This window comes from Corvus moneduloides, chromosome 10, assembly GCF_009650955.1.
Source record: "Corvus moneduloides isolate bCorMon1 chromosome 10, bCorMon1.pri, whole genome shotgun sequence".
In the NCBI taxonomy this organism is placed as follows: Eukaryota; Metazoa; Chordata; class Aves; order Passeriformes; family Corvidae; genus Corvus; species Corvus moneduloides.
The window spans coordinates 2,043,151-2,063,241 of NC_045485.1; the positions used below are offsets into that span (position 1 = coordinate 2,043,151).

At 60.8% G+C, this 20,091-nt stretch overlaps 3 protein-coding genes and 1 long non-coding RNA gene across 24 annotated transcripts in view; 2 read left to right on the top strand and 2 right to left on the bottom strand.

Moving 5' to 3' along the window:
* The window catches only part of KIF1A (kinesin family member 1A), a 41,354-nt gene extending 38,560 nt beyond the window's left edge, over positions 1 to 2,794 (bottom strand). For 14 of the 19 annotated variants that reach the window (XM_032119386.1, XM_032119378.1, XM_032119376.1 and 11 more), the window contains exon 1: positions 2,627 to 2,794. The gene's annotated coding sequence lies outside the window, so the exon portion shown is untranslated. The remainder of the gene's footprint in view (positions 1 to 2,626) is intronic. The other 5 variants (XM_032119385.1, XM_032119384.1, XM_032119382.1 and 2 more) reach the window with 1 other exon arrangement.
* Positions 2,795 to 4,359: 1,565 nt separating this feature from the next.
* AGXT (alanine--glyoxylate and serine--pyruvate aminotransferase) lies at positions 4,360 to 8,493 on the top strand. 2 transcript variants are annotated; one of them, XM_032120087.1, is made up of 11 exons: positions 4,361 to 4,656; positions 4,781 to 4,973; positions 5,312 to 5,376; positions 5,449 to 5,549; positions 5,786 to 5,856; positions 6,181 to 6,265; positions 6,545 to 6,640; positions 6,888 to 6,957; positions 7,076 to 7,171; positions 7,371 to 7,499; positions 7,839 to 8,493. In XM_032120087.1, exons 1-11 carry the CDS (start codon positions 4,417 to 4,419, stop codon positions 7,944 to 7,946), a joined length of 1,254 nt encoding a protein of 417 aa, XP_031975978.1. In that variant the 5' UTR covers positions 4,361 to 4,416; the 3' UTR covers positions 7,947 to 8,493. The 2 variants fall into 2 exon arrangements, with proteins under 2 accessions (XP_031975979.1, XP_031975978.1); XM_032120088.1 differs by lacking the exon at positions 7,076 to 7,171 and having other exon boundaries at positions 4,360 to 4,656.
* MAB21L4 (mab-21 like 4) lies at positions 8,167 to 13,995 on the bottom strand. The gene is made up of 5 exons (XM_032120086.1): positions 12,312 to 13,995; positions 11,007 to 11,229; positions 10,018 to 10,171; positions 8,863 to 9,219; positions 8,167 to 8,668 (listed from the first exon to the last, which is right to left on the bottom strand). The coding sequence occupies exons 1-5, from the start codon at positions 12,793 to 12,795 to the stop codon at positions 8,576 to 8,578; spliced, it is 1,311 nt and encodes a 436-aa protein (XP_031975977.1). The 5' UTR covers positions 12,796 to 13,995; the 3' UTR covers positions 8,167 to 8,575.
* Positions 12,709 to 15,762, top strand: LOC116448986. Of its 2 annotated transcripts, XR_004242185.1 has the most exons (5): positions 12,709 to 12,833; positions 13,984 to 14,046; positions 14,665 to 14,743; positions 14,827 to 14,961; positions 15,182 to 15,762. It is a non-coding gene; the product is annotated as an uncharacterized LOC116448986 (long non-coding RNA). The 2 variants fall into 2 exon arrangements; XR_004242184.1 differs by having other exon boundaries at positions 13,984 to 14,743.
* Positions 15,763 to 20,091: the final 4,329 nt, after the last annotated feature.

A 20,091-nucleotide genomic window follows, 5' to 3' on the forward strand; every position in this document is an offset into this window, starting at 1 on the left:
GCAGGGCCAGGCAGCCCCCCCAGCCTGTGGGTGGCTCGAGCCCAGCCAGCTCGCCCTGCCTGGGGACAGTGAGAGCAGCCACCGCCTGCTTAATCCGCTGCCATCGAGAGAAATTCAATAAGCCGTGACCAGCCTTGTGCTGGGAGCGGGCCAGCGCTGGAACCCCGCTCCCTGTTCCCTCCCTGCTGCCTCCCAGGGCTACCCCACACACAAGGGAGGTTGCAGAGAGGAATGGCCAAGGGGGTCCCTGGGGCCAGGGAGCCAGGGTGAACATCTGGACCTGTCCCCCAATTCTTCAGGGCATCTCTTCCCCCACTTCTCATGCACCCTGCTCGCTCTGCCCATCCCTGTGACACACCGGTCACCCCTAGTGAGGAGCAAAAGGCCTAGAGAGCCATGATTAACTGGATCAGCTAAGATTAATTGGGCAGAGATTAGCTAATGAAACCTCTCTTAAATCCGAGGGCTACCAGCTGGCAGCATCCCTTGCTGAGAGGTGACCAATGGGACAGGGAGCATTGTCCCCAAGTGCCACCAACAAGCAAGCTCTTCCCCAAAGGATGCTAAGGAGTGTGCTATGCTGCCAGTCCCCCAGCTACAGCAGATGATGAGCTGCCTGCACGCAGGGAAATCCAAGGTGAGTTTCCCTTTGTCTGCACGCATCCAACCCCATGACACCTCAGTGGCGAGGGTGGACGCCCTGTCTAGCTGCACCAGTGTGTTCTCAGCAGCTGCCAGGCTTTGTTGTGGTGAGTCCTTCCCCTGCACCCTTTGTTGGGGCCCCCCAGCTCTGACTGGGACCACAGGACTCTGTCCTGCCTCTAGGGCAGCAGGGAACACGCTGCCGGATGACATGGCACCATCAACGCCTGCCAGCCAAGCTCCTTACCCACCTCCCACCCCACACAGGACAAGGGACCATGACAGTGCAGTTTTCTCCAGAGCAGCACCTGCAGGCAGGGAAGCAGCTCAGAGGACAGCCCAGGACAAGGGCAAGTGCTCCCCATGCTCAGATGAAATCCAGCCCCTGCTTCCCCAGTGCTGCCACAGGCATGCTGTCCTGTCCCTCCTCACCTCCTGCCCACCCCAGTGCGGGACACAGCTTCAGGGCAGAGTTTGCAGCTGCCTGAGAATTTCCATGCAGATTCAGTTTGAAGGCAGCAAATGTAAGGATGTGGATGAGGGGTTCTGCTCCCCGTCTCTGCTGCAAAGTAACCCCACCTGCCATCCTTGCTCCCTCCATCCTCTCTTCCAGACACTCAAACCCCAAGCAGGGAAAAGCTGCATAGAAAAGGCTGTGAGCGCCAGTGGGTGCCCAGCATTGCTGGGCACAGAGAAGGGTAGCCAGGAAGGGGGCGGACAACAGATTCCCATACAACCCAGGGCTTGAGTGGCTGCAGCTCTTGCCACATGCAGGGAGGCAGAGGGTGGTGGCAGCATCTTTGCCAGCGCCAGCTGCCACCTCCCAGACAAAATGGAGGTCAGCAGCAGCATGCCGAGATGGCAGAGCCACCACACCCCTGGCCATACCCAGGGGAGGAGGAGGGTCTGCTGCCTCCCTGCCCCCCCAGTGCCACAGAGGCCACCTGCATGGGGCTGCTCTGGGTACTGGAGCATGGAAGGGTGCCCGGCTGTGGGGTGGTAGGGGAGATGCTCGGCTCATTCCTTGTCCTCCCCGAGCCCTGATGCTGTCGCATGGGACCTGAGCAGGCAGCGGACCAGCTCACACGGGGTCTGCAGGATCTAGGGGAGGGGTCACTGCCCCGTGAGGGAAGAGGGGGAGGAGGAGGAGGAAGAGGAGGAGAAAGAAGCAGAGGAGTGAGACAATAGGGCAGGTGCAGGGCTGCTCCCTGGGAACCTGGATGACCAAGCGTGGAGCTCTGCACTAGCCCTGCACCCCGGGACCTGCCCCTTCAACAGCCAGCAGCCACTGCACTGGCCCGCAGTGACATGGCGGCCCTTGTCCAGCCACTCCACAGCGCAAGGTCACCGGCAGCTGCTCGTCCTTGGGGGCCAAGAAGAGTCCCAGCATCGCCGCACCTTTGCCAGCTACCCGCGGCGAGAGCCCCAGGTGGGGCATCCACCACTCCCTCCAGCGCTGCTGTCGCTAACTCTGAAGCATTATGATGATGACGCAAGATGGCTCAGCTGCATAACCAGAGCCATCCGCCCCGGAGGGAAGAGCAGGGTTGGCTCTGGGGTAACAAGGGGTTACTGTGCCCCCCGCCATGGGCTGCGGGGATGGCATCCTCCCCCTTCGCACCCTGGCTGGGGCCGGGGCGACAGAGGCGTCTCCTCGTCCGCGGGCAGGGCCCCCCCTCCCCAGCTGGATCCTTCTGGAAGACGGGGCGGCACCCGGCGGTCACCGCGCTGGGGACCCGAGGACAGTTCTCCCCCCCCCAACTTTGAGCATCGGGGGGTCCCGCAAAATGGCCACCGGCCGCAGCCCCTCCGCCCCGCCGGACCCTCGGGGATGCGCATCCCGCTCCCCCCCGCCACGCCTCGCCCCCGCCGGGGCCACGAGGGGCGGCACCGCCACCCCGCAGAAGCCCCGGTTCCCCCCTCGGCCAGCGCCCGGGGGGCGCGGCGGGACTGCCCCGTCCTGCGCGATGCCGCCCGCCCCTACCTGTGATGCCCCTGGCCGTGCCCGTGGCCGCGCCCGGTTCGGAGGGGCGCAGCGCTCAGCCGTGGGCGGGGTGCGCCGGCATGAGGCCGAGCGTCGCGGTGCGATGCGATGCGGTGCGGTGCTGGTGCCGGTGCCGGTGCCGGTGCGGGTGGCAGCGGCGGCCCCGCCCCTGCGGTCCCCGCCCCACGCGCTGGTTGGCGGCCGCCGCCGCCGCCGCCGCCCGGAGGGGGACGCGGGGACCGGGAGGGCGCGCTCGGGGATGGAGCGGTGACGTCAGCGCATCCCCCGGCCCCGGGCGCGCTGCGGAACCGCCGCAGGGGCGGGGCGGGGCGGGGCCGCTCTCTGCTGCCGTCGCCTGGCAACCGGCACCGGCCCGGTACCCGGTACCCCGATACCCCGGTACCCCGGTACCCCGGACCGTACAGCGCTACCCCTGTTCCCCGGCGCAGTATTCCGAGGTGCGGCCCCCGCCAGGGCTTTCCTGTGCCCCCGGCCCCGGCGCCGTCAATTCGCTCCTCCGTCCGCCGAGCCCCCGCCCGCCGTCCGGGGCACGGCCGCTCCTTCCCATCTGCGCCCGGGATTCAGAGCCAGCGCAGAAAGCGGATTATTCCTTCGCTGCCAGCTGTTTCCAGCAGCACGGCCACCCTCGCCCCACGGCAGCCCCGAGGCCACGCGTCGGGTCCCCGCCCCAGCCATGCCCCAAATCTCTCCCTAGAGGGCAGGCAACTGGGAGATCTTCACCCGATATGGCGCCATCGCTTTGGTGGGATGATGGCTGGGCAGCAGTCCCCGGGCTGACTGTGGCTTCCATCATCCATGCGGGAGCAAACACATCTGCCCCCAGCTCCTCTCAGTGACAGCCATCCAGCTGCTGGGCAGATGTGCTCTCACCTGGCACTGTTGCCGGCCCCATGCCTCTGTCCCATCTGTCTTCAGCAGCGGCCACTGGTGCCAGCTCTGCTGGGTGGGAATTCTCACACTTATTCTGTCATCCCTAGCCAAAGCTTTGCTCACTGAGGGGCTCCTCTGGACAGGACCCACTCATGGATCTGCTAAAGCTCGCAGCGGGCAGCTTGTTTTCATTTCAGGGCATGGATGGCAGAGAATGTGCCAGAGGATGGGCACGATGCAATGTGCTGTGGGTACCCATAGCAGGTAACAGCGTATCCAACTGCCACAAGGGCCTGTGGCATCATCAGGATACACTGGGATGCTCATGATCCAGGCTGAGCCTGCAGAGCACAGCTCGCTGTGGCAGGGACTGTGTCCGTGTCCCAGTCCATAGCTCTGCCCTGGAGCACATCAGCCCACTGGCCAGCCTCCTTCAGGCTGTCACCCAGCCAGATGTCCCTCTGCAAGGCAGGTCCCTGGTCAGGGAGCCCTGGTCAACAGGATCTTCGTGCTGCAGGAGGAGCTATGACCATGGCAGCTGTGTCAGACCAGCACAACCATCCTGGCACAGGATCTAGGTGCTCAGAGCTGGGATCCCACCTGCTGGGACACTGTTGGGAATCATTAGCCCTGGTGTTGTGGGGGCCATGGGGACAAGGACTGCCTGGGTGCTTGGGAGTCCCCAAGGCTGGCATACTTGGGGAGCAATGTCCTGAGCACTAGCAAGGGGGCACCCCCAAAATAGGGGGCCCAAGACAGCAGGGATAGCACTGGTGACACATTAACCAGACAGAGGAGGCAACCAGGGGTAGAGTCCAGACTGGTAGGGGGGAGCACTGAATTCCGGGTCAAGGTCCGTGGGGACACTGGACACTGCCGACATAGGATACACTGCTGCAATGCTGGCTGCTGCTCAGGCAGCCTCCACTGCTCCTCTTCTCTGGGCTCAGCTCCTAGGGACAGCACGTCGTGGCATGGCCACCAGCCTGCTCCGCGTTCCCCCACCCCAGGGACTGCTCCGGCCCCTGGCCGTGCCAGAGAGGCTGCTGCTCGGGCCAGGGCCCAGCAATGTGCCCCCCCGCATCCAGGCTGCGGGTGGTCGGCAGCTCTTGGGCCACATGCACCCTGAAGTGCTGCAGGTGAGCTGCCCCAGCCCAGCTTTCCTTCCCTGCCCTCCTCTTCCTCACCCCCAGAAGGAACTGGAACAGTTCTGCTGGGGCAAGAGGAGCAATAGCAGTGCTGGCCAGTGTTCCGCTGCCGCAGGTGATGGATGAGATCAAGGCAGGCATCCAGTACGCCTTCCAGACGCAGAACCGGCTGACCCTGGCCATCAGCGGCAGCGGCCACTGTGCCATGGAGGCCGCCCTCTTCAACCTGCTTGAGCCTGGTGACACTGTGCTGGTGGCCATCAATGGCATCTGGGGACAACGTGCCGCCGATATTGCCAGGAGGCTGGGTATGCTGGGAACAGCCAGATGGCATGGCCGGGCTGAGGGGACTGGGCTTGAAGGCAGGATGCCCCAGTTTGCTGTCGCAATCCTGGCAGTGCTCAGTGACATGGCTTACAAAGCCAGAGAGCACTCTCCTAGAGAGCACTCCAGGATTTTTCCAAGAGTGATGTCCCTCCGTGTATGGTGCTTTATGGCTTTTCCACTGGGCAAATCTGCAGGAGGCCAGACTCTGGCAGGCAGCTCTGCTCCTGGTTCATGCATGACCAATTGCCCCATGGAGCAGGTGCCTGCCCACTGGGAAGCATGCCCAAACCTCACTCTCCTCTGCCCAAATTCCCCCCAGGAGCCAATGTCTATGAGCTGCTGAAGCCCCCAGGCAAGTACTTCACTCCACAAGACATTGAGCAGGTGAGTGCTGGCCACTATGCCGAGGGCACAAGGTGACCTCCAGTGTGGTCACCTTTCCTTTGTGTCATGCAGGGCCTGGTGCAACACAAACCGTTGGTGCTCTTCATCACCCACGGCGAGTCCTCCACGGGGGTGCTGCAGCCACTGGAGGGGCTGGGCGAGCTGTGCCACCGGTCAGTGCTTGGTGGGAACCCGCAGCGACTGAGGGCACCCCAAGGTCACCTCTGGGGATTTGGGCCCGGGGATTTATATGTGCTCGGCTTTTCTCTGGCTCTGCTGTGCTGTGCTGGAAGTGGTTGGTGCCAGTGAGACACGCAGCCCCTGTGGGGACCGGGGTGCCAGGGCTGTAGGCAGAGGCGTGGCAAGAGGAGGTGGCAGGAGCACCAGGCTGAGCTCTGTCTTCCCACAGGCACGGCTGCCTGCTGCTTGTGGACGCAGTGGCATCGCTTGGGGGAGCGCCCATCTTCATGGACCAGCAGGGTAAGAGCCACAGTGCCATCATGGGCAACCAGGGACAAAGGGGCTCGTGCCTGGGACAGGGAGAGAGAGCAGTGGGATCAGCCCCTCTGCCTGCATTTTGGCTAGCAGCACTAGAAACTGGTCCAGCTGCAGCCAGAGAGCCTGTTCCCCCTGAGGGACCATCAGCAGTACAGGGGGCCTCCCAAAGCAGCTGAACACAAGTAAGACCTGCAGTGTGTGCCATCCTTGTGCTTCCCACCCATCACCTGCAGCTAGCTTGGAGGGCTCAGTGTTTCCCTGCTGGGAGCCTCTGATTCCTAAGGAGTTGTCTTCCCTCTCGGGCAGAGATCGATGTCCTGTACTCGGGCTCCCAGAAAGTCCTCAATGCACCCCCCGGCACTGCCCCCATCTCATTCAGTGAGCGAGCCAGGTAAGAGCAGCCCAGCCTCACCAGGGTGGAAGGCGATGGGTCTGGGGGAGGCTGTTGCCTCTCTCCTTTGCCAGCCACCTGCTTCAGTCCCGCTCTGTGGCGAGTATGCCCAGCAGCAGTGCTGTGGGGGTAGAGCCCATCCCATCCCTGGGCAGTGACGGGGAGCTGGAGCCACAATCTGCGCTTGCTTTAGGGGAGTCCTCCCTCCCACAGGACCGATCCCACCTTGGAGCTGGTGGGGTCAAGGTCCAACCTCTCCCCAGTACTCTGTTTTGCCAGGGAGAAGCTGCTGAAGAGGAAAATGAAGCCCCTGTCCTTCTATCTGGACATGGGCTGGTTGGCAAACTACTGGGGCTGTGACGGGGAGCCGCGGAGGTGAGGGCAGGCTCTCTTGTTACAGACGGCTGCAACCACTCCCCACCCAGCCTTTGTCCTGTCCCGGGGGCTGCCTGCCCTTCAGGGCTCAGGCCCTGCCTCCCCATCACCCTGGCGGCTGGTCACAGCTCTCGGCACTGGGTGATGAGGAGGAAGGATGCTGTACCTCGGTTTCCCCGACCACGAGCAAGGGGCTGCTGTGCTGCAGCCAAGCTGAACTCCTCTGGGTGCCCCTTGAGTTTTGCAGGTACCACCACACAGCACCCATCAACAGCTTCTTCAGCCTGCGGGAAGGCCTGGCCATTCTGGCAGAACTGGTTAGTGGCACCAGACAGGCAGGGGAGCACCAGCAGTGCCCATGGGGCTTGGAGGAGCAGAGGGTGCCAGAAGATGCCTGTCAGCAGCAGAGACCTTCTCTCTGCTCTCTGCCCACAGGGTCTGGAGAGCTCTTGGGAGCAACACCGGGCCAACTGCACCCAACTGTGCCAGGGTCTGATTGACCTGGGGCTTGAGCTGTTTGTGAAGGAGGAGGTGGGTGCAGGGCAAGCCCACCACCACCACCACAGAATAGGGGCAGCATGAGGACTCAGCCCTGTGCAGCTGGAGATGTGCCTGTCTGGGCAGCTTTTGATGCCAGAGAAAAAGCTCCCCGCCCAGTGATGCTCTCCCCTGGCAGCGTGCTGGGGTCACCAGGGGCCGTGGGATTGAACCCAGTTTCTCTCTTCCTCAGAAGGCCAGACTTCCCACCATCACCACTGTCAGGGTGCCTGAGGGCTACAACTGGAAGGACATCACAGCCTTTCTGATGGACAGCCACGGCGTGGAGATCGCCGGGGGCCTGGGCCCCACGGTGGACAAGGTGGGCAGAGTCCTCCCCTCCTGCTGCCCATGGCTGGGCACCGAACCCCACATGCCCTGCCCCTGTCTGGCTGCCGACAGCGAGTGCGGCTGGCTGTGTCCCATTGCCCGGAGCAACGCATAGCAGCACAACCACACACAATCACCACCTCATTGAATAACCACGCACGTAATTAGCGGGGTGACACCTCTTTATAGGAACGGTGTGAGTTAAACACGAGCAAAGGAGCGGTGCACAACCGCTCATGCCCGGCTGCGTGTCCCCCGCTCCGCACGGGACTGCCGAGGCACAGTCACAAAGGTGGGTCCTGCAGGGAGACGCTCACCCTTCTCCTCCCAGGTCCTGCGCATCGGCCTCATGGGCTGCAACTCAACCGGTGCGAACGTGGACCGAGTGCTTCGAGCCCTGCAAGATGCCCTGAACCGCTGCCACCGCAGCAGGCTGTGAGCACCCCTGCCGGGGAGGGGAAGGCTGGGGGAGGTGGCCTGGCACTGCCCCGCACGCCTGGCTGCAGACAGCTGGCAGCAGAGGGACTCCACTGCCTCCCTGGGATGCTGGCAGGAGACACGGCAACACCCAGCAAGCCAAGTCACAGTGGAAAGAAGCTGGGATAGCACGGGGCATGGAGGAGAGGGCTGTGCTCAGCAGATATGAAACATGGCTCAAAACCCCTTCCCTCATCACCCCAATAGCCTGGCCCCTCAGTTCTTTCCCTTCCTCTGGCCCCAGGGCATGCTGACCCTCAGCAAGCTGACAGAGGGCTGGATGCAGGATCTGACCATAAGTCCCTTCCCCTCCCATCACCAACAACCTCAGCCTTCCCTACCCTGCAGTGCAGAATGCCAGCCATCCCCCTCCAGATTCTGTACCATGGGACGAAGCACCCAGTGCCCAGGTCCACCAGGGCAGTCAAGAGGCTGTGTATGCCCCCCAGCTGCAGCAGGTGTGCTCACTCCCCCACACCACCTTTCCCCAATAAAGTGACACAGCAGCATGCTGCTCCCTGGCCCTGTAGCTCTCCTTGCACCCCCCCCAGAATTTCGAGACACCCCAACGGGGCAGCAGCAGGGTCCCACTCATCTCTGCTGAGGGATTTCTTGACGGATCTTGGAGAGGAGCTGGGACACTGCTGAGCGGCGTGCACTGTCCTGGATCCGGTACACCTGAAACTAAAGGCAGGTGGGAAGTGAGGGGAGAGGGCTTCCCACTCTGCTTGAGCTCCATGCTCCAGCACTGCCAGCCTCCCACAGCCTCCACAGCATGCCAGAGGGCTCGGTGGGGCCAATTCCAGCACATCCCAAACTTCCTAGCCCAGGTGGCTTCTGGTGCTGCCTCACGAGATCAGCTGAAGGGCTGGGGTTACCTGGCTGAGCAGCGTGTCAAAGTAGGCTGTGTCCCAGTAGGACCCATCCTCTGCGAGGAGCTGCAGGAGGGCTCGGGTGTCGGGGTCTGCCTGCCAGCTGCCACTGCACGCATGGAGGCCAAAATGGAAGTGAAGGAAGCGTTGGGGGTCCCAGGCAAAGCTCTCGACCATATGGTAGAGGGAGGCAAGGTCTGGGGCTGCTCCTTGGAAGAGGTTTTCCTCTGGGTTCAGGAAGTGGGGCAAGTGCTGGGTGGCCAGGCAGCGGAGAAGGATCACCAAGAGCCGGTAGACAGAGCCTTCTATGTCCTGCCAGTCCTCCGGGGAGGGGAAGAGCTCTGTGCTCCACAGCAACACCATCTGTGAGGAGGGAGAAAAGAGCACAGGATCAGGCACAAGGCCTGATCCCAGGAAGGCCCACCCTTCACACCCTGCAGGTCACCGTGTAATGACCTGTGGGGCTGAATCCATGAGGGCCAGAGCAGATGATACTTTTCTGAAGGTCAGGTGCATACATGTGCCCTTTTTCTTTAAAAAAAAAAACCCCACAACCACCACCCCCAAAACATCAAAGAGTGCAACACAAAGCAAAGTACGCAGGATTTGGGTTACTTGGAGCTGGAGCCATTCTGTAAGCAGAAAACATCCTTGCACCCTTCTTGACCCTTGATGGCTTGGAGAGCCATCAAAAGGCAGGGCACACCTGGATTGTGTCACCACGAGCTGTCCCCAGCCTGGCCAGTTGGCATGGCTCCAGAATGTTGAAAACAGGTTGGGTGGGGAGAGGAGGCTTTTTGTCAGCAGCAATGCCACCCTCAGCCTGTACAGGCACGTCCATGGCAGCACAGGGATGCCATCCCCAGCAGACACAGGCAGCCTGGGCCAGGGGATGATGCCCTGCACATCAGTGCAGAGCCCCACCTCTGAATGCACAAAGTGTCTCTGGCTGGGGGTTGCTGGTTCAATCCAAGGAATAAGGATCAAAGCCCTCTAACCATGGCCAGCAGCAGCACACATCCCTTCCAGACACAGCCACGAGCTGGTACACCCCAAAGCACTGCAGGCACCAGCCCTTGTTGCTGGAGCTCTTCTGCAGGGGAGCAGTCTTGGCTCTGCTTTCCCAGAGAGCCACGGCCCCAGGCAGCAGAACTAACCTACCTTCAGGTGGTTGAAAGTGAGACTGCCCTTCCCAGCCTCCCCTCCCCAGTCCTGGTCACGGAGCTGGTCGAGCAGGCGAAGGCTGTCCAGACGGGGTCCCTTCAGGGTGTCCACTGCTCGGAGCAGCTTCAGGATGGGAAGGTGAGTGGAGGATCTGGAGGAAGAGAGTGGAGTCTGGTGGGAAGGGAGATGAAGACCTGCATCCTCCCAGGATGGGGAGAGGACACCTGCAGTGACTTGATGTGGTGAGGAGGATCTCCCCATGCCACACACATGGTCCCAGTCGTGCAGCATCTTGGATTTACCCCCTGCACTTGCCTCTGGCAGAGCAGAACTTGAGAGGTGTGGAGTGAGATGCGAACACTGCTGAGCAGCTCCTGCCTTCCCAGGAGGAGCAAGAGTGGGGCGAAGTGAGGTTGTGCTCCCCTAGGTGTAGTGGAGAGGGCTGCAGGCTGCCCCAGAGGGGAGGCTGGGTTGGTTCCCAACGAGGGGCCGAGCATCCAGCTGGACCACCTTGTTCCCAAAATAAATATGGACTGGTCCAGCTAGCTATTCAACCCCTCGATGGGGCCGGGCAGTTGTGCTGGCAGGCAAGATACATGTCAGTGCAGCCCCATTTCATCCTGCAGCCCACCCTGGGAGGCACCTCATCACCCTGCTGCTGCCAGGTGCCCAGGCTTGTCTCTGAAGCCCAAGCAGGGATCTGAGAGCTGCCACCCTCTGCACAGTCAGGGTTCAGCTCCTGTGAATAATTTCAGGGGGCTTCTTCAGTTGCCTTCCCCCTCTTTACCTGAGCTGTCTGAAACTTGGCTGAGGTTTTTTTCTCCAACATAGGAAAGAGGGTTTGGGCATCATGAGGGGGTGACTTCAACCCGTGCTGACACGTCCCCGCCCTTTCCCAGCCTCTTTTTGCTTACACCCAGCAGTGCTGCCAGCCAGGGGGGGATCACTGGCGTAGGACCACCCTGCTGTGCAGCCAAGCCTCTCACCTCCAGCAGTGGGGAGAGGCAGGGACAAAGTGGGCCTCTTCTGTGGCCTTCCTGAGGCTGCCTTCAGGGAAGCCCCTGTCGCTCTGCCGCCCCTGGAGCCGGAGTGGCTCTTGCTGTCTCCTCACCACGGGAACAATGTCAAAGCGAATGGTCTTCCAGCTGCCACGGATCAGCAGGGAGAGCTCCATGGCATCTTCCCGCAGGTTTTCAGCACTGATGTCACCTAGATGGAGAGGGTTTGGCAGCAGTGAGGAGGTTAGCACAGCCGGTCCCGCAGGCTGAACCAAGTATGCGCTGCAGTGCCTGTGGCCACGTCCCACCCCACTCGACTCATCCCTTTCCAGTGCTGCTGTTCGGTTGCAGTTCCCCGGCTAAAACCCCTCTCCCAACCATGCCGGGGTGGTTTTAAAGCAAGAAGCATCGCGGGGCTCAAGGTCAGGCACAGCAGGAAGTCTCAAGCAATCAAACCGAGCTGTGCTTCTGGGTGGCTGAACAGTGCCAAGAAAAGCAATGCAGTCCAAGAAAAATGGATCAGGAAAGGTCCACTGCTTTGTGGGGGTGGAGGAAGATGAAGGTCACTGGCTTGGCCATGGAGGAAAGAGGGAATGGTGGACCTGCTGGGACTGGGTTAAGAGACCTTCAGACCCACTGAAGGTCCGCTCACATCACCCTTTCACCCTGGTTGAGCTTTACATCAAGAAGCACACTGGGAGATGAAAATGCATGAAGAAGCTTATGGAACTGCTATGGGCATTTCCCAAGGTCCCTTCCCACCATGTCTTTTCCAAAGACACTGCTGCCAGCTGGGGCCCATGTGTTCACAGAGTCAGACCCATGCTCCGGGGTCCTGGTCCAGCTATGATGCACTCCCAGCTCACTCTCCAAACAGCCTCCTCCAGGGAGCAGTGGGCACTTGGAGGCCAAGAGAGGAAGGGGAGAATGTGGTTAGGGTAAACCAAGCACACCAAGTCCTTGAGCAAACCCTAGCTGGGGACTAACAGCAGAACCCTGCACCCACCAAGAAGGGTGCCACCTGCCCCAGGTGAAGATGCCTGAGGATGACTCTGATGCCATGGGACGGCAGGGAATAGTTTGCATCTCCCCTTCCTCAGCTGAGGGCAAAGCCTATCCCAGCACACAGCAAGGTGCTCGCTCACCTGCTCCTGCAGGTTTTGGGTGGGCTACACGCCCAGGAACATACGTCCCAGCATGTTTGCACGGGGATCACTGCCAAGCTGGGAAGCTGGGCTTCCCGGCAGTACTGGAGGCAGCGCCTGGCTGGGAAGCGCCCTGCAGCGTACGCACCTGGCTGAAGCAGGAAGAGGCGTTGGCAGTGCACGATGGCTGAAACAAGGAGCTCTTTCAGGTGCTGCAGGATTTTGCCTGGAACCAGGCACCCCACACCACCTCCGTGCTCCATCACATCCACAACGTCAGTCCAGTCCTCCAAACCAGTCCCTGGAGAGCACACTTCCAGATAGCAGGTGTTCGGCTCTGAAGGATGCCTGGCTGGGGTGTCCCAGGTCTGGCACGCCAGCACGTGCAGGGTGTCGCCGTCAATACGCAGGGGCATCTCGAGAGTGACAGCATCCTCAGAGGCACAGAGAGCGAACTCGAAGGCTTCCAGGTTCCTGGCGTAGTCCACAAGGAAGCGGGGTTCCATGGCATGGACGCTCTCCAACAGGGTGAGCAGGATGTCCTCAGCCCGCTGGAAATGCTCCATCCGCTGCCTCTCGCGGGACACGATCACCCCAAGGTAGCTGTGCCAGAGGGAAGTGTTGGCTTCCATGGCAGCTCTGCTGCTATCTTACGAGCAGGAGTAAAAAGGTGCGTGGGCAGGGAGGGCAGGGCTGGGTGCCGGCGTGGGGCGGGCGGAGGGAAGCACAGCCAGGCGGTGACAAGCACCAGTGCTGGGTGACTCTCAGGGAGAAGTACAGGGCGAACCCAGGGCGGGGGCTTGAGTCACACCGTGGCCCCTCTTCCGGCACTCCAGAAGGGTGACAGCGAGTGCTCAGGCGGTGGGTCACGCCAGGGTCACGCTGTGCTCTCCCACACCTCTCTCGGCACAGGGACTGCAGAGGGTGCCGGCAGCACCCTCTGAGAGCCAGTGCCACGTGAAGGCGACCCGCTGTCCTCCCGCCCCTGCCCAGCTCAGCTCTCCCTGCCCGGCTGCTCCCAACCCGTGCGGCACCCACGGGAGCTGGGCCGTATTGCGGGGCTGTGGAAGGGCTGCACGACCCTGAGCCTGCCTTGCCGGTGCCCAGAGCAGCCCTGCAGGCCCAGCGCAACTCTGGCCCGGAGAACATCAGGCTCCAGCGTTCCAGGTGCGGCAGCCCCCGGCGCCTCTCTGTACGAGCGAGCCCGCCCCGCTGCGCACATGGGCCCCGCCCGGGGCGCGGTTTCCTGCCGGGCTGCGGGAGGATCGCCCCGGGAGGATGCACAAAGCGGGGCTTTCTACCCCAAACCCGCCGCGGGGAGGGGTCTGGGAGCGGCGGAGCCGGTCCGTGCGGTCCCTCAGCTGCCAGGGGGCGCAGGAGCTGCCGGCCCCCGGCCGCGGTTCGGGGTCCGGGGCATCCCGAGCTGCCTGCGGCCGTACCCTCAGACCTGCCCTCGCTTCTCCCCGTCTCCCACAAATCCCGGCATGAGGGTTTCCGGGCACGTTGTCTTTTTGAATGCCGTCACCTTCCAGAGGTACAGCTCCCGAGCTTCGCAGGCCTGGAGCCGGAGCTCAGTGGTTATGGCCGGAAAGCTGGGCTCTCCCAGCAGGACAGCGTGGTTCAGCCCTCCCAGGCTTTCCTGCGAACTGATTCTGCCCTTGGTCATAGCAGGCAAGGGAATGGGGAGGCTCTGTCGCAGCAGGGGTCCGTGTGGCAAGGGGGCCCGAGAGGAGCGTGGGGACTGCTTCAGAGGAAGGGAGGGAGACCTTCTTCGGCTCAGGCTTACCCTTTTAAACAGCCCAGATTCTGCATCTCCCCAGGGTTATTTCCAGTTCGTCCTTGTGCCTCCTTCAGTTCCCCGTGGCTGAAGAGCTGCCCTGCAGGTAGGAGTCTGTCCCTCACGGTCGTCTGCCCTTCTGCCAGCCGACTGGAGGAGCTCTGCTTTCCAAGGGTCAGAGATTCCGCCTGCAGAGCATCCTTGAGCGCCTGCAGTTCGAGTCATTAAGCCTGCACTGGGCTTCTTACTACCAGGAGGCTGTGGGTGCTCTGGGCTGGGGAGTCTCATCCAGCTTTTAAACCCCTGACAGTGGGTGATGGGCTCTCCTTACCTGAGCCCTGTGCTTCGGGTTTCACCCCATCTGAGCAGGGGGCCCCCACACCAATGGCTGTCTCAACCAGGGCTGAGGGTGCAGGTCTTACCCTCCTCCATCATGTGAAGACAAGCTGGCTGGAGTCCCAGTGAGGGACCAAAAGCAACAGACCCCCATCAGAGTGGCTTGGGCTCATCCTGAGGAATGCTGAACCCAAGCCAGGCAAGACAGATTACTGCTTCATGCCTTGATGTGGGAAAGAGAGGGCAGAGAGATGCAGCCCACCACTTTTCTGGGGGTGGTGGGGCATGGCTCACTGCTGGCAGGGTTGCTGTGTCCCCATGGAGCATCACTTTGTCATGGATGGAGTCCCTGCTGCTGCAGCAGCAGCCAGGGCATTCCTTCTGTCAGTGCCTGGCAGGAATGCTGGAGGAGGCTGTGGGCATCATGCAGAAGCTGAACTGAGAGCCAGGAGTGGTACTATGGGAAGGTAAGGCTGGGCAGGGCAGGGAAGCATGGCTGTCCCCCCAGATGCCTTGGTGCTAGTGGGGTAACCGTGCCCTCTTGTCACAGTGCTGGCTGAGCCCACAGCGTGGCCCTGACATCCTGCCGCCAGAGCGCTGATGCCAGGAGGAGCGAGTGTGACCTCGGCTCATCTCTGCCTTTGTCATCTGCACTTTTTGGACCACTGGGTGCCACAATCAAGAGGTTGGTGCTGCAAATACTGCCTTCTGCCCCTTCCTGCAGGCTGGGACCTCCCCTTTTCCCCTTTTCCTCTTTCCTCCTTCCCCCTTCTGCCTTTCCCTTCCTGCTTCTTTCTTCCTTTTCCTCCCTCCTGTTCTTCACCCTGTTTTTCTCCTTTCCTATTCCCCTTCCCCCTTCCTCTACCACTTTCTCTCCCCTCCTCATTCTCTCCTCTCCCCCATAGGCAAGGGGCCAGGCGCAGACCCTGGAGGAGCATCTTCCTGGCTGCTGCCAGGCACAGGCAGCACAGAGAGTGACCCTGCTGCAGGCACAGTGTGAGAAGGAAGAATGATGCTGGGTAGTGGCATGTTTGGTGACAAAGCTGGCCAGCCAGAAGAGGTGGGAGCAGCTGGAGATGCTGCCAGATGCTGAGCAATGCTCTGAGCAGGAGGGAGCACAGCTGGCAAGGGGAGGGAATGGTGTAGATCAGGTAGTGGGGGACAGAAGCTCCATCCCACATGGGTGGGTGGCTGAGCCCTGGCTGGGGCTGTGCTACATGGGATGAGCCGTAGGGCAGGCACACTGCATGGCTGGACATTTGGGGCAGCACCTGGACACTCAACCCCACAACCAGCCCAAGCTGAGCACACTTCTACTGGCCCAAAGACAGCAGGAAAAAATTCCTAGCAAGAAGGTCCATAGTTAGACTGTGGAAGACATGGCTGGAGTGCACAGTGTCCTGTCTGGACAAGTCACTGGAGGCTGGTGGCAAGTGCCCTGGTACTGGCAGATGGTCTGGCCTGAATGAGCTAATCACTGTTTCCATCTCAGCGTTTTATGGTTCCATGAATTTTTGCTCTGTTAGAAACAGGAGAGAGAAAACAACCCCAAAAATAAAGGGCAAGTACAAGCAAGAGAGAGGAAAAATCCTGGTGGCATGGGAGCACTTGGCACAGCAGAGGTGGGCGAGGAGCTGCAATGAGCCCCCAGTGTCCCTCACCCAGCTTGCCTCTCTGTAGGGCTGTGCAGTGTGACTGCTGCACCCCAGGCCCTGCAAGATGCCGTCATCACCCAGCAGAAAGGTACTGGGGTGCTGAGCTGGTGGGTTGAGGAGATGGAGGGGCACAGGGGCACTGGGATGCAGGGAGTAGGTTATGCTCTGCCCCAGCACTGCAAGTCCCACACTTCTGCACCCCACAAGCCCCCTGAGTGGCATGGCCCCCAACAAAACAGCTGGGATGGGGAGGGGGGACAAAAGCAGGGAAGGTAGAGAGGAAGAGAGAGTAATTTAACATGACAGGCTGTTTATTTTGGCAAAAAGGGTTTCTTTTCAACAGATTTCAAAGCTCGGCCCTGGGGCTTGGGGGGACCACACAGAGGGGTGGGAGATGAGGGGTGCGAGACAGGGGGGGTTCAATGGGGCACCCAGACTGAGAGGGAGGGAGAAGAATCCCCTGTCTGTTCATCCCTGGGGCATGGCCAGGTTTTCAAAGCCGTGGGTGTGCTTGCACGCTGCAGCGGGGTGTCCCCATGGGTGCCCACACTCCTGCACACACATGCTTGCCTACATGAATCCGCACACATTCGCACGCTCCCCTTGCCCCTGCTCCTTCCTCCAGGCCAGGGCTCAGCTGGAGTCTTGGCTTCCCCTAGTGACATTTCAAAATAGGCTGTTTATTAAAAAAAAACAAAAAACAAAAAAACCAAAGGGGGGGGTGAAATTGCTAGGAAAGAAATAATTATTATAATCACATTAAGAGCTTTGGCTGTAAAACCCTTGTGAGGGCGCAGGGAAGGAGCTGGGGCTGCTCTCTGCAGGGAGTACAGGGGGCAGTTTTCCTGCCTTGTGCTCTTTTATTTTCCAGTCCTGATCCAACAACACCTCCCCTCCTCCCCTTTTCCTCCCCTTTATCCTGGGAAATGAAAACAATTTATTTAATGATGGATCATCCCTTTCTCTGGTCACTGACCTTCTGGGTGAATTTCTGCTGAGCTCGGTGGAAAACTCGAGGCTGGGTTGTGGATCCCATCTGTGGATGGGGGAGGGGGGCAGCTCACCCTTATCCTTCCCAAAATCCACAGCAACAATCCTGGGGAGCAGGATGGGGCTGGCAGAGAGGGTCCCCACCAGGAAATCCAGCAGCAGACTTTGCTGCAGGCACTATCCCTACAGACTGGGGGCTTTGGGGACAGATATGGGAGCCCCAGAGCCCTCCCACCCCTTCCCTTTCTTTTCCAGAACACCCTAAGGGGTTCCCAGCACCCACTGCCTTCTCCTCAGCCTGGTCCAAGGTGCAAGGGCTGGGCTGGGGTGCAGTGCTGAGGTGGGAGCAGGGAATGGAGAAGTGATCTCCACCCTGCCAACAGCCCTTGCTGCCCAGTGGGGCTTTCCTTGCTCAGGGTGTCTGCGGGAAGTGGTTTTCGGACCTGATCAGGGATGAGGCCAGGAAGGCATGTGGGGCTGCATGGGGCTCCCAGCAGCAGCCGGCGATGTATTCCCGTAGCAGGCGGCTTGGCCTCTGGCCCGTCCCCTGTTTGGCTGGGTTCTGTTCCCTGGGGAGGGGACTGCTGGGGGAGTGAGGGGAGAAGGCAGCATCACAGCCACCTTTGGCTGGGGGGAGGCGGGGGTGGGGGGGGGTGTGTGCTGTCAGCACCCAGCACGAACTGCCCCGGGGCCCCCGGCAGGAGCACTGCCCTGCATCCCTGCCGGTCCTGCTCAACCCCCAGCTGACCTGCGGAACCGGGATGGAGCAACCCAGCATCCAGCCCCCTCCCCTCTGGCCCTTCATCTGCCATGGCCTGTTGCTCAAAGCATGGTTCTTGTAAAAATGCGTAAATATTTATACAAGAATAATTTAAAAAACATGGTCTGTCAAATAATCAAAGCAGCAGAACATCCGAGGAGCTTTCAGCTGGATTGGGAAAGCCGGTGTTGCTTTCTGATGCTCCGCTGCAGTGCTGGAGGTGCTCATGGCCAGCCCCAGCCGTGTGTGATGCCCGACTTGCCGATGTGGCTTCACAGCAGGTTTGAAGTCTTCATTAAAACTGGTGGCGGGTTGGCTTTCACTTGCATTAACCCAGCTGCCTGCTGCAGGAGCCTCAGCTGGGGATAGGATCTCACCAGGCTCTGGTTTCAACCTCACATCCTGGTTTTGGCACAGTTCCCAGCACTGGGAGTGCCCCAGAAGCCAGGGATATCCTTGGGTGAAGTGCTGTGTCCCTGTCCTCCCCTGAGATGTGTGGTGAGGCCAGGGACTGGTGTGGGGAGTGACAGGGTGGCAGCTGAGCTGGCAGGGTGACTGACCCCTGGTGCTACAGGGTTGCTGGGGCACTCCCTGAAAGCATCCCCAGCCCTCCAGAGCCAGCAGCAGCCTCAGCATTTCAAAACCTTGGCTTTGCAGTGGTGGGCAAGAGCCTTGGGCCAGGGCTTCCCCCAGGGAGGAGGATTTGTATCCATCTCAATGGTTGCACATCCCCATTTGTGCTGGTGTCAGCAGTCGCTGGCAGAGCCACAGCTCCTCTTCTGTGTCCCAGCGGCACCGTGTTCACTCAGCATCACCAAACAACCCTGAGCTTCCCAGGGCAACAGCACCTGGAACCCCACAGGCCCATGTCCTTCTGCTCATTTGGGACTCCCCTGGCAGGGGGGAGGGGACACAACTGCAACCCAGCAACGTCCCTGCCACCACAGCTCAGATGACACGTGGCCACCAGATACCCAGGCCATGTGGTTCAGAAGGGTCTCAGGGCGGCAGGAGGAGGTGAAAGGATGGGAGAGGGGAAGAGGTCCCCCCTGTTCCCCTGGCCCCGTAGAGTGGAGGCAGGCATTGCTGGGGGTTTGGGGGAGCGGGAGCTGGGTGTTGCAGTAACCTCCATCCTCCTGGCTGCTCTCCAGCCCCTTCCCACCACCCACATCTATGCGCATGATCTATGTTGCTGCATTCTTTGAGCCTGGGCCAGATAACGAGTTCAAACCTCAGGTCCCCTCAAACACCCGCACACCTCCCTGGGCTACCTGGCTGCCTCTCCCACCCTGGGGAGGGAGCTTCCAGGACTAGCTCTCCCCCACAGGAGGTGATGCTTGTGCCACACGCGTGTTTGGCACCCGCAGGGAACACTCTCTGGGCTTGGCCCAATTAGCTGGAAGGGAGGAGAGAGCCAAATCCAAACCATGTGCTGACCTGCAGTCCCCTCTGCCTGAAAGCATCCGTGCTGAATGCGCTCTGGATCATTAATAGCTCCCCAGGCCCCTTCCACATGTCCCGTTCCCCGAGCACGGGGTCTGACTGGGGTGGGGGGTGGGTAGGGCTTTGTGCTATTTCCCAATGGTTTTCTAGGGCTGCCTTTTGTGGGAGGCAGGGGGCTCCAGCACGGGGCTGTGAGTGGAAGCCTGGAGGAACCAGGGGGTGACTGCCTGTGGATTTGGGGTGGCCCTGAAACTGTGATGCCAGGTTTGGGGCTCAGTGGAAGGGGTCATTTATACAGGGATGTTTATATAGGCTTGGGGTGAGCGGAAGGATCTCTGCCTCCATCTCTCGCTCCTGGAGGTGGCATCTACCACTCCCTCTGGCACAGCTTTGCAGTGGAGAGCTGGTCCCGTAGCACACCTAGTGCCCACTGGCCTTCACAACCCCCTTACTGGGTGTCTGTGAAGTGCAGGAGGAAGCACCAGGGCTAAGCACTCTGGGACCTATGATGTGGTTCTTTGCTGGGGAGCATCTCCAGCTGCGGGTGCCAGGGAAGCTGGGATGAGAGTCCAGAACACCCCTGGGACCTGCACCATCCCCTCCACAGCCTGACAGCCTCACCAGAACTGCCCACTTGGATGGCTGTGGCGGGTCCTGGCCCCATTTTGGTGGCCATCAAAGAGCTGGACACCATAAAGGGGTGGCAGAAAGGGGCATCTGTTCCTGGAGATGGAGTGGGTGGCAGAGGACAGAGCTTGGCCAGATGGTGTGGAGAAAGGGCTGCTTTCCCCCACACTCCCCTCAGCATTCTCAGCACAGAGCCCAGCTTCGCACTGGCTCCAGCTCCAGGCCCAGAGGAAATGTCTGCAGCTGGGGCCCACAGCTGTTCTCCTTGCTCCATTTACTGCTTCCAATTTAATATCCCAGGGAGCTGGGCTGGACAACATGGGGGGAATATGGTGATGCT